This window comes from Poromitra crassiceps (assembly GCF_964638095.1).
Source record: "Poromitra crassiceps genome assembly, chromosome: 14".
Classification (NCBI taxonomy): Eukaryota; Metazoa; Chordata; class Actinopteri; order Beryciformes; family Melamphaidae; genus Poromitra; species Poromitra crassiceps.
The window spans coordinates 32960915-32973414 of record NC_139633.1 but is presented as its reverse complement, the minus strand read 5'-3'; the positions used below and the strand labels follow the sequence as shown (position 1 = coordinate 32973414).

At 45.5% G+C, this 12500-nt stretch overlaps 1 protein-coding gene across 1 annotated transcript in view; it reads right to left on the bottom strand.

Annotated features, from left to right (window-relative positions):
- Positions 1-11109: 11109 nt before the first annotated feature.
- Positions 11110-12500, bottom strand: part of LOC310789158 (uncharacterized protein) — a gene marked incomplete at both ends in the record, with an annotated part of 16797 nt that continues 15406 nt past the window's right edge. Inside the window, 2 exons of the mRNA XM_083650746.1 lie at positions 11110-11169; positions 11347-11540. Coding sequence (XP_083506872.1) covers positions 11110-11169; positions 11347-11540 — 254 coding nt within the window. The remainder of the gene's footprint in view (positions 11170-11346; positions 11541-12500) is intronic.

The following is a 12500-nucleotide window of genomic DNA, read 5'->3' as shown; positions in this document are numbered from 1 at the left end:
AGGTAGAATGAGACAGGTAGAGTGTGACAGAAGTAGAGTGACACAGAGGTAGAGTGAGACAGGTAGAGTGACACAGAGGTAGAGTGAGACAGGTAGATTGACACAGAGGTAGAGTGAGACAGAGGTAGAGTGAGACAGGTAGAGTGAGACAGGTAGAGTGAGACAGAGGTAGAATGAGACAGGTAGAGTGAGACATGTAGAGTGAGACAGAGGTAGAGTGAGACAGAGGTATAGTGAGACACAGGTAGAGTGAGACAGGTAGAGTGACACAGAGGTAGAGTGACACAGAGGTAGAGTGAGACAGGTAGAGTGACACAGAGGTAGAGTGAGACAGGTAGAGTGAGACAGAGGTAGAATGAGACAGGTAGAGTGAGGCATGTAGAGTGAGACAGAGGTAGAGTGAGACAGAGGTAGAGTGACACAGAGGTAGAGTGACACAGAGGTAGAGTGAGACAGGTAGAGTGACACAGAGGTAGAGTGAGACAGGTAGAGTGACACAGAGGTAGAGTGAGACAGAGGTAGAGTGAGACAGAGGTAGAGTGAGACAGGTAGAGTGAGACAGAGGTAGAGCGAGACAGAGGTAGAGTGAGACAGAGGTAGAGTGAGCCAGGTAGAGTGATACAGCGGTAGAGTGAGACAGGTAGAGTGAGACAGAGGTAGAATGAGACAGAGGTAGAGTGAGAGAGGTAGAGTGACACAGAGGTAGAGTGAGACAGAGGTAGAGTGAGACAGGTAGAGTGAGACAGAGGTAGAGTGAGACAGAGGTAGAGTGAGACAGGTAGAGTGATACAGAGGTAGAGTGAGACAGGTAGAGTGAGACAGAGGTAGAGTGAGACAGAGGTAGAGTGAGACAGGTATAGTGAGACAGGTAGAGTGAGACAGAGGTAGAGTGAGAGAGAGGTAGAGTGAGAGAGGTAGAGTGACACAGAGGTAGAGTGAGACAGAGGTAGAGTGAGACAGGTAGAGTGAGACAGAGGTAGAGTGAGACAGGTAGAGTGAGACAGAGGTAGAGTGAGACTGGTAGAGTGAGACAGAGGTATAGTGAGACACAGGTAGAGTGAGACAGGTAGAGTGAGACAGAGGTAGAGTGACACAGAGGTAGAGTGAGACAGAGGTAGAGTGACACAGAGGTAGAGTGACACAGAGGTAGAGTGAGACAGAGGTAGAGTGACACACAGGTAGAGTGAGACACAGGTAGAGTGAGACAGGTAGAGTGAGACAGGTAGAGTGACACAGAGGTAGAGTGAGACACAGGTAGAATGAGACAGGTAGAGTGAGACAGGTAGAGTGACACAGAGGTAGAGTGACACAGAGGTAGAGTGAGACACAGGTAGAGTGAGACAGGTAGAGTGAGACAGGTAGAGTGAGACAGGTAGACTGACACAGAGGTAGAGTGAGACAGGTAGAGTGAGACAGGTAGAGTGACACAGAGGTAGAGTGAGACAGAGGTAGAGTGAGACACAGGTAGAGTGAGACAGGTATAGTGAGACAGATAGAGTGACACAGAGGTAGAGTGACACAGAGGTAGAGTGAGACACAGGTAGAGTGAGACAGAGGTAGAGTGAGACACAGGTGGAGTGAGACAGGTAGAGTGAGACAGAGATAGAGTGAGACAGGTAGAGTGAGACACAGGTAGAGTGAGACAGGTAGAGTGAGACAGGTAGAGTGAGACAGAGGTAGAGTGAGACATGTAGAGTGAGACAGGTAGAGTGAGACAGGTAGAGTGAGACAGGTAGAGTTAGACAGAGGTATAGTGAGACAGGTAGAGTGAGACAGAGGTAGAGTGAGACACAGGTAGAGTGAGATATGTAGAGTGAGACAGGTAGAGTGACACAAAGGTAGAGTGACACAGAGGTAGAGTGAGACACAGGTAGAGTGAGACAGGTAGAGTGAGACAGGTAGAGTGAGACAGGTAGAGTGAGACAGGTAGAGTGACACAGAGAGATAGTTGTTATAGATACGACGAGTAATACACATGATCATGGTCACAGTCTAGTCTGAAGGTAAAAACTATCAGTGCTGTCACGCCAGGAAAGTCAACCGAGAGAGAGAAGGAAACGCCTGTGTGTGTGTGTGTGTGTGTGTGTGTGTGCGTGCGTGCGTGCGTGTGTGTGTGTGTGTGTGTGTGTGTGTGTGTGTGTGTGTGTGTGTGTGTGTGCGTGTGCGTGTGCATGTGCGTGCAAGTGTGTGTGTGTGTGTGTGTGTGTGTGTGTGTGAGAGTGAGTCATGTGGTCTCTGTGGCCTGGGGCGATGTGGCTCCAGCTCTTTCACGCTGCCATGAGCATGGCTAGCTGTTCTGTCAACAGCAGGCTGGGCATCCCATAATGACATCACAAACATCAGGTTTAAACTCCCTCTAAAACAGCGTTTCTCAACTGGTGGGTCGCGACCCAAAGGTGGGTCTGTTTTGATTGGTCGCGACCCAAAGGCGGGGCTGTTTTGATTGGGTCGCGGACATTGCCAAAAAAAAATTGCCCAAAAAAAAATTGCCAAAATAAATTACACTTTTATTTTGAAGGGCGCACGAGCCATACCAGGAAGTAGCGTTTTTATTTCATATTTAATTTGAGTTAAATTAAGATGATTGAAACTGGATTAGCCTGACCAGTTTTACTTGTTTAACAAGCTGAAGCATATGATCTGCCTGTAATTCAAGAGAAGTCTGCCTTTTCATTTCATATTTAATTTTAGTTCAATTCAGATGATTGAAACTGGATTAGCATGGCCCCAGTTTGATTACAAGTTATGACCAGTTTAACTAAAAAGCATATAGCCTGCCTGTGATTCAAGAAAAGTCTGCCTTTTTATTATTATTTATTATTATAATGACATGACAAACATCAGGTTTAAACTCCCTCTAAAACATCACATAATATACACACTGCTCAGTTGGTCGCAGCAGCACATGACTAAGTTAATAGTACAGCCTATAACTGAGTCAACTAAAGATATGGTCATTGTCTGCACTGCTAACTTTGCTAGCTACTCGATGTTGTTACCCTGTGCTACCTAGCTTACCTAAGATTGACTTACTAACCTGTTGTTAGGGGATCATGTCTATGTTCCCCGGGTTCTATGTTCCCCGGGTTCTATATTCCCCGTTTTTCACTAACCTCTCCCAGCCCCCACGCCAAACCTAACCTCCCCCCATGCCTAAACCTAACCTCCCCCAGACCCTAACCCTAACCCTAACCTCTCCCAGCCCCCACGCCAAACCTAACCTCCCCCCATGCCTAAACCTAACCTCCCCCAGACCCTAACCCAAAACCTAACCTCTCCCACCCCCACGCCTAAACCTAAGGTCGGCATTGCGGGTGGTCGGCATAGCGGGTGGACACCATTTGGGAAAAGTGGGGAACATAGGACCCGGGGAACATAGGACCCGGGGGACATAGGACCCGGGGAACATAGGGATGACCCCATTGTTAGCTAGCAAACCTAATGTTTGGCTACTTTCTTGACGTTTCTTGATCAGATAGTTGTTCAGTTAGGAGAATTTGTTGAAACAGTGTGTCCAAACTCATTATTTTATTGGTGTTAAACTCTAAGAAACTCAGAATCAAAGTAAGCTCCATGATAGCTAAAAAAGCCAGTTGGTGTTTAGCAGGGAAGTTGACAAGTTAGGACAGCCTAACAGGTACCCTAAAGTTAGGAGAGTATTTTGAAGCTTTTGGGAAGTTAGTATGCTTCTGTAATTAACTTTTCCTATCTTAGATTAGGATAAGAACATTTAATCTGTAATGGTTATTTTCCTAAATCAGGTCCTAACCTAATTACCATGGTTACCAAACTGTTAAGATCGGATTCGCAAGTTAGGAAGTTTCTGTAATATGGCCCCAGGTCATTTATGCATGTTTGTTTGTTTGTTTATTTGTTTGTTTGTTTATGTATGTATGTACGTATTTATTTATTATTAGATACACATACACATACACATACACATACACATCTCTCTCTCTCTCTCTCTCACACACACACACACACACACACACACACACACACACACACACACACACACACACACACACACACACACACACACACACACACACACACACACACACACACACACACACACACAGACCTGACAAGAGAGAACAGGGAAGCAGTCTCCGTGTTCCTCTTTTCTGCCTCCTCATTGTTCCGCAGCATAAACAAGCACACGTGCACGCCCCCCCACGTGCACGCCCCCCCCCCCCCCCCCCACGTGCATTCCCCTTCCACGTGCACGCCCCTCCCACGTGCACGCCCCTCCCACGTGCACACACCGTCTAGACTATTCTGTGCCTTAGTTTAGAAAGTGCTGTGCAGATTTCTATTGACATTAACGCTCACACACACACACACACACGCACGCACGCACACACACACAAACAAACATACTTATGCAGCCTTCCCTCTCTCCTTTCCCCCTCTCTCTCTTCCTCTCTCTCTCTGCCCCATTGTTCTTTCTCTGTCTCTCGTCCCTTGTTTCACGCTCTTTTCCTGTTTCTCTCTCCCTTTCCTCATCTTCCTCTTCCCCCCCCCCCTCTCTCTCTCTCTCTCTCTCTCTCTCTCTCTCTCTCTCTCTCTCTCTTTGTCTGTGTGTCTCTCTCTTCCCTCTCCAGTAATCCAAGTAGTTAACTTGAGTCACAGCCTCGCCTCATCAAAGCGGTGTGAGTATATCCTCGCACACGCACGCACGCACGCACACACACACACGCGCACGCACGCACGCACGCACGCACACACACACACACAGACACACAGACACGCACGCACGCACATACACACACGCGCACGCGCGCGCGCACGCACGCACGCACACACACACACACGCGCACGCACGCACGCACGCACGCACACACACACAGACACACACACACACACACACACACACACACAGACACACAGACACGCACGCACGCACACACACACACACACACACACACGCGCACGCGCGCACGCACGCACGCACGCACACACGCGCACGCACGCACGCACGCAGACACACACACAGACACACACACACACACACACACACACACACACACACACACACACACACACACACAGAGACACACACACACACACACACTGATAGACTGAATCCCCTTCTAAACATGCAGTGAAATCCGGATTATGACCAGCTGCTAGCCGGTCGGCCTGCATGTTTAGAAACAATTCTGCGCCTTATGCGCACTCCCACGAGTGTGGATCATTACCATCTGAGCCTCTAGTACAGGATCCGCATTGTTGGCAAAACGGCTGTTGTTTATGTTCAGCTCTCTCTCTCTTTGCAGTACTCTGAGACATGGGCAGTTAGCCAGCGGTTTCTTTTCACCTGACAGGGGAAGCTTCACCGGCAGGACATAGCACGTGGGAGGATCATGCTATTCCAACGAGTTCCCCTCCCTCTGAACAGGCGCCCTTAATGACCAGAGGAGGAACCACATCAGCAACCAGGATATTGCATGTTTTGGTGAAGGGGGTTCCTATATGAAGGAAACCCCCAGGGGGCACGGGGAGAACATGCAAACTCCACACAGAAGGGCCCTTTTGACGACCCCACCCGGGCGGTGGGCACTCGAGGAAATGCGGAGGGGCAGGCCTTCCTTCAGCGCTCATAGCGTCCCAGGTGGGAATCGAACCCAGGACCTTCTAGCTGTGAGGCGACAGCGCTTACCACTGCACCACCATGCCCCCCCAAATAACTTTTTTAAATATAGAACAGTTAGTTCCGGTCGAGTAATCTGATTGGACAGAAAGCAGTGCTGATATACAGTATAGACAGTTTCACTGGAATTTAAAAAAATTGTGATTGCTATGATCAAAACTTTGCAGCGGCCTTTTCTCAAAAATAGCATTGTAATTTGTCAAGTTTTATGGTATTTTTTGTGGTAAACTTGCAAGTTGAGGAACCTGTTTTGCCATTTTTTGCAGGGAAATCCCTGCGATTTCTGAAAAATGATAAGGCTGACTTTACATGGTGAAACTTTCATGCAACTTTAGTTGGTTGAAACTTAGGTGAAACTAAGTTGAAAATGTTTTCCAGCCAATCAAAACGCTGATAACGTGTCAGGTGATGATGTCAAACAGCTGAGCGATGTCAACAAGCAAACGTGAGCTAGGCAAACTATTGTTGGTGCAGTATCATTTCAACCAATTTCAACTGATTGATTTCAACTGCCTAGCACCAAATTAACCAAATAATAGAACATACTATGGTTTCTTGGATGCTTCAGAAAGAAATTATCCTCGTAGACTTCATGCAAGGTTGGTATTAATACTAAAGTTTTTCATTTTGTCAAACAGCTGAGCCATGTCAACAAACAAACGTTTGCGCCTGTAGACAACTTTTTTTTTTATTGCAGTTAGTCGGGGGCTAATGATACCACCAGCTTAACAGTTAACATTAAGGGCAGTTTAGAGTCCAGCGATTTATGGTCATTGCGACCGACCATGATCACATTCCATCATCGGTGATAACGACAAGTGTTTATACTTCCAGCGACGGGCGATATGCCATCGTTGCGATGAACGTTGCGACCATCGTCAAGACTTCATCTGGGTTCAACTTTGACCCCATCGTTGGCTCCGTTGTCATGGCAACCACAATTTGTTTCTATCCTACCGCAGCGTCTGAAGCCACTAGTTAGCTAGCTAGTTGAATTAACAATGGAAGAAGATCACATATTTGTCGAAAACTTAATAAACACAAGGACACGGTTCCCGTGCCTTTGGGCTAACGACCGGGCAGATTATAAAGATGCTGTTAAAAAGGCAAATGCCTGGAAAGCGGACATTCTCAACACAGACGGTAAGTAACAGCTAACACATCGTTAGCATGGATAATCATACAGCATGTTAGCGAGCAGATAGACAGTTTTGTAATGTTGCGATCAAAACGCTAACGTTATACCTTGACTGGCAGCTTCTCTGTCGGTCCGTCCGGCATTAATCCATGTGAAAATATCACAACACATCCTGCTCTGCGCCTCTGCGATGCGTTCTCCTATCGCCTAGGTGTTTATACTTTTTACGAGCGACAGCGTCCAAAATCAGCGTTGAGCAACACTGGAATGGACGTCACGTTCAGCGATGCCCGTCGGGCTATGATAAATCGCTGGACTCTAAACTGCCCTTTAAGGGTACGTGTCTTGGTCGCCGCACTACTGCCTCCTCTGGTCAGTCGGGGCGCCTGTTCGGCGGTCTGTTTTGGGAGAATGCACTCGGCGGCGGCTCATTGGAGCTCCTTGAGTAGTGTGTGTCATGATCCGTTGGTCTGTCTTTTGAGTAGCCAGTCCTTCACCCACGGACGTTTAGCCCTTTTAGTTATTTTTGCCTCCAGCATATCAATAGGCATTCATGCGCCGTTTCACCATGTAAAGGCCGACTAATTTTGGGGTGAATTTGTATTCATTATTGCGATCGCAAAAATAGCAGTTCGCTGGACTGGAGGGAGTGATTAGCAAACTCTGCAACAGGAAATAAGCTAGAGTCCATTTGGAATGTTTATGTGGTCAAGTTGTAACGGTCTAGTCACCTTATGTTCCAACACAGGGCTCAGCCAGTTACTTCCTGTTGTGTTGACACTTCCTGTGACAGTACAGTACTAGTGAGCAGGTCAAACAGACGGTGTTTGGAACAGGAAGTCATAACACAACTGGGTCAAGTGGGCGGGGCTACATAAGGTGAATAGCAGCACTGGGGCGTTCCGCTCCGCTTCAGCTGTTCTGATATAGCCATCGTCAGACGAGCTCATGGGAATCTGACATGGCAGCAGGGCCACAGTCAACGAGTCAAGTCGAGTTTATATGAAGTGCAAAATCACACTGCGGTCTCTCAATAGACAACAATAACACACTCCTGTTTCACTTCCTGTGTAATCAATGGAAACGTGCGGCCTGCTGCCTGCAGCCGGGAAACAGCTGATGTGTTGCTTGGCAACGTTGGGTAGGGGAATCCTGAGGAAACTGCTTCTGTCGGCGGAGACCAACAAAAGATTCAGAATGAGAATCTGTTGTTGCATATTGCATTACTCAGATGGGGACTCCAGTCACAGTTGTACTTGCTGGAGACTTGGCTTGACTTCGGATTTGGTGACTTGGGACTCGACTTTGACTTGCACTCTGATGACCAGTGTTGGGCAAGTTACTTTCAAAATGTAATATATTACATATTACTAGTTACTTACTTTACAATATTACTTTCTGTGTAGAGTAACTCGTTACTTATTACACTACTTTTGCATTACTTTTACCAAAACAACAGCAGCAGCAGAAAGACATCGCCACTCCGGAACCATCCTGAAAAATAATTTAAACCGCCTTGAAGTCAGTGTAAAGTTTACAATCCAAAATTCTAAATGTTATAATTTTCCTTTGTTATTGTCATCTATAGTGGTTATTTGCATAAAAACACTTAGTTTGATTAGGAAATGATTGTATCTTTTTTAAATATGTGCTTTGATTTAATAAAATGTAACTCAATTTGTAACTTGAGTTACTTGACAAAGTAACTGGTATAATATTACTGAAATCCTATAAGTAATAAGTTATATTACTGAGTTACTGCTAAAAGTAATATATTACATGTTATATGTTACTTTTGTAATGAGTTACCCCCAACACTGCTGATGACTAATTAAAAATCTGTCTCGCATAAGTTCAACACTGCGATCCCCGCAGCACTAGGCCATGACAAAGTCATCAGATTGCAATGTGATTGCAATCTGATCAGCCAAAACGGGTGTCCTCTCAATCCGCATACAGTTGCTGTATGCGGATTGAGAGGTCACAATGCGTCCCCTGACCACCTCCGCAGGTGGTTTGGCCGATCAGATCGCAATCCGTCTTCAATGTGTCTTGTGGCCGTTTACACCTGTACTTTCAAGTGGTCAAGCACTATCCGATTGCCATCTGATCACAGAAAACGCATGTTAGTGCCAGGTGTAAATTGCTTCAATGGGTAACTCCGGGGAATGTCCAGAGCTGATTGAACAGACGTAGTCCATAGTTCATGTCTGAAAGTGGCTTGACAGCCCTGTTCCCCTGCAGGCAGCTCAGACTGAGATAACGCGACCTGCAGAAACTGCAGCCAAGAGGAAATAAACTCGCTGCAGCGAATAAACACCAACTACCACCAACTGACCAACCGACTGACCAACTGACCGACCAAGCGAATTGCTGTGTCACTAGTGTCTTGTATCTAATTTGAAAAGATCAGACTCCATGTGTTTTCGCTCCTCAACCAATAAGACCTGGGAACCGTTTTTGCCATATACTTTAAACAACACCCAAACAACATAGTTTGACATGTGTTCTAGCCGCCCTTGACACAAAAATAGTACCTGAAATAGCTACTGGTATTTCTAGCAAAAACACTATTCGAAATTCGCTGGGCCAAAGTCGACTTTTCGTCGAAATTCGCCCCCCCCCCCCCCCCCCAAAATAAATAAATAAATAATAAAATAAAAAGAAAATAATAAAATTGCAAGTCAAATGTTATCTCTCCCCTGATTCTAAGTATAGTTGAATCACTTGGTTTGACCAAGCAAAAAAAATTATATGCATTTTATGCCAGGTCTATGGGAGAGGGGGTGACTTTGACACTCTATTGCTGTTCACAGACCCAGACTACGTTAGCATCATTAGCTTAGCTTCCTGAATGAAGCCTCGATGGGCCATGGAACAGTGTTAGCATCATTAGCTTAGCTTCCTGAATGAAGCCTCGATGGGCCATGGAACAGTAGACAGAATATCAGCTTTTCTTCATGCAGTAAGGAGCCTTGAAACCTTTTCCTTGTGGCTGAGTGTTGCTGTGATGTAGACACAAGTTCTACAACGTTTCTACCATTTCTATCAAGGAGCTGCTGGCTGCTACTGACGCTAATGCTCCTTGTGTGAGTGGGTGCGCAATGTGCAGCCAGCAGCTACGGCAATGTCACATGGACAAACGTGCTGCTCTTAAAGAGACAGGCGGTGGTAAAAACAATGGAAAACATACTTTTTAAGACAAGATTGTCAATAAACGATTCGACTTTTAATAATATAAGTCGATCTTGATAATAAAAAAGATGAATCGAAAATTCAAAATGTATTGCACATCCCTAATAGCTACATCTTTAGTTTATTTCTTGCCTCATACCTATTCTACGTAATCAAGGGTGTGGGGGTTGGGGTGGGGAGGGTGGTGGTGGCGTTACTTTATTACTGTCACTGCTGATGTCACTAATGTATGTTTTAACAATGTGGAATATGCCCAATCCTGGGAACTTTTGTTGGAAATCTCAATAAAACATATTTTGGGAAAAAAATAAATCCCATATCTCAGAAAGATGTTTTGGATGCAGAGGCAAAAAATACAACATTTTTGACCAATCAAATGAAAGTTACAAGAAAGAAGAAGGTATTGAACAATATAATCATGGTAGCCTGATATTCAGACTGAATCGTCAACTCATCAACTCATTTCCTCTTCTAGTCTGAGATTGCAGTCACTTCAGAGGATTTCTATGAGGGGGCGGGGCTTCGGTCTTCCTTAACCAATCACTAGAGACCAAGGTATCCACGGCAACCGGCGCCAGCACTGCACTAGTAGTAGTCATGCATAACAGACACAGCAGGCTATCTGTACTTTGGCTACTAAATTGGCAGTTGTGAAACAATTATATCAACGAGCAACAGATTGTCAAAACACATTTTGACCATTGATGAAAAAGGTGACTTGGACATAACAGGCAAGCTATGAATCGATCTATCAACATCCCACTAGCTATCAACAGCTCCGCTAGCTATCAACATCCCCCTAGCTATCAACAGCTCCGCTAGCTATCAACAGCTCCGCTAGCTATCAACAGCTCCGCTAGCTATCAACAGCTCCGCTAGCTATCAACATCCCCCTAGCTATCAACAGCTCCGCTAGCTATCAACAGCTCCGCTAGCTATCAACAGCTCTGCTAGCTATCAACAGCTCTGCTAGCTATCAACAGCTCCGCTAGCTATCAACATCCCCCTAGCTATCAACAGCTCCGCTAGCTATCAACAGCTCCGCTAGCTATCAACAGCTCCGCTAGCTATCAACAGCTCTGCTAGCTATCAACAGCTCTGCTAGCTATCAACAGCTCCGCTAGGCCAGGCTGCACCGGGACATTTCCTTGGGCGGCTTGCTGAGCAGGGCTTCACTCACCTTATCTCTCACAGGCAAGACTGACTGACAACAGCGTCAGCCAATCAGCGTGCGTGATTGGATTCTGGACCCAGGCTATAATCATGGTGGAGGTGAACGGGCTATTACACTCAAACACACCTGAGGCTTCTCTACACAGATTTCCCTTGACACACACACACACACACACACTCTCACCCTCTCCATGATGCAGGTGTTGAAGTCGTCTCCGATGCGTCGGAGCTCTCGTCCGATCTCCCCAGCCTTGGCCCGGGCCACAGCCTGCATGTCCCCTGCTGGGTCCCTACACGGGCCGGAGGGACCGTCTGCTGAGTCCCTACACGGGCCGGAGGGACCGTCTGCTGGGTCCCTACACGGGCCGGAGGGACCGCCTGCGAGACGGAGTGAAAGGGGAAATATCTGCTCAGTCTCATCATATTAGCACAGAAGCACTCACTGTTTGTAGCATTCATACAAACAAGACATAACTCAGTTTACTGTATGTAGCATTCATACAAACAAGACATAACTCAGTTTACTGTATGTAGCATTCATACAAACAAGACATAACTCAGTTTACTGTATGTAGCATTCATACAAACAAGACATAACGCAATTTACTGCATGTAGCATTCGTACAAACAAGACATAACTCAGTTTACTGCATGTAGCATTCATACAAACAAGACATAACTCAGTTTACTGTATGTAGCATTCATACAAACAAGACATAACTCAGTTTACTGCATGTAGCATTCATACAAACAAGACATAACTCAGTTTACTGCATGTAGCATTCATACAAACAAGAGATAACTCAGTTTACTGTATGTAGCATTCATACAAACAAGACATAACTCAGTTTACTGTATGTAGCATCATACAAACAAGACATAACTCAGTTTACTGCATGTAGCATTCATACAAACAAGACATAACTCAGTTTACTGCATGTAGCATTCATACAAACAAGACATAACTCAGTTTACTGTATGTAGCATTCATACAAACAAGACATAACTCAGTTTACTGCATGTAGCATTCATACAAACAAGACATAACTCAGTTTACTGTATGTAGCATTCATACAAACAAGACATAACTCAGTTTACTGTATGTAGCATTCATACAAACAAGACATAAGTCAGTTTACTGCATGTAGCATTCATACAAACAAGACATAACTCAGTTTACTGTATGTAGCATTCATACAAACAAGACATAACTCAGTTTACTGTATGTAGCATTCATACAAACAAGACATAACTCAGTTTACTGTATGTAGCATTCATACAAACAAGACATAACTCAGTTTAGTGTATGTAGCATTCATACAAACAAGACATAACTCA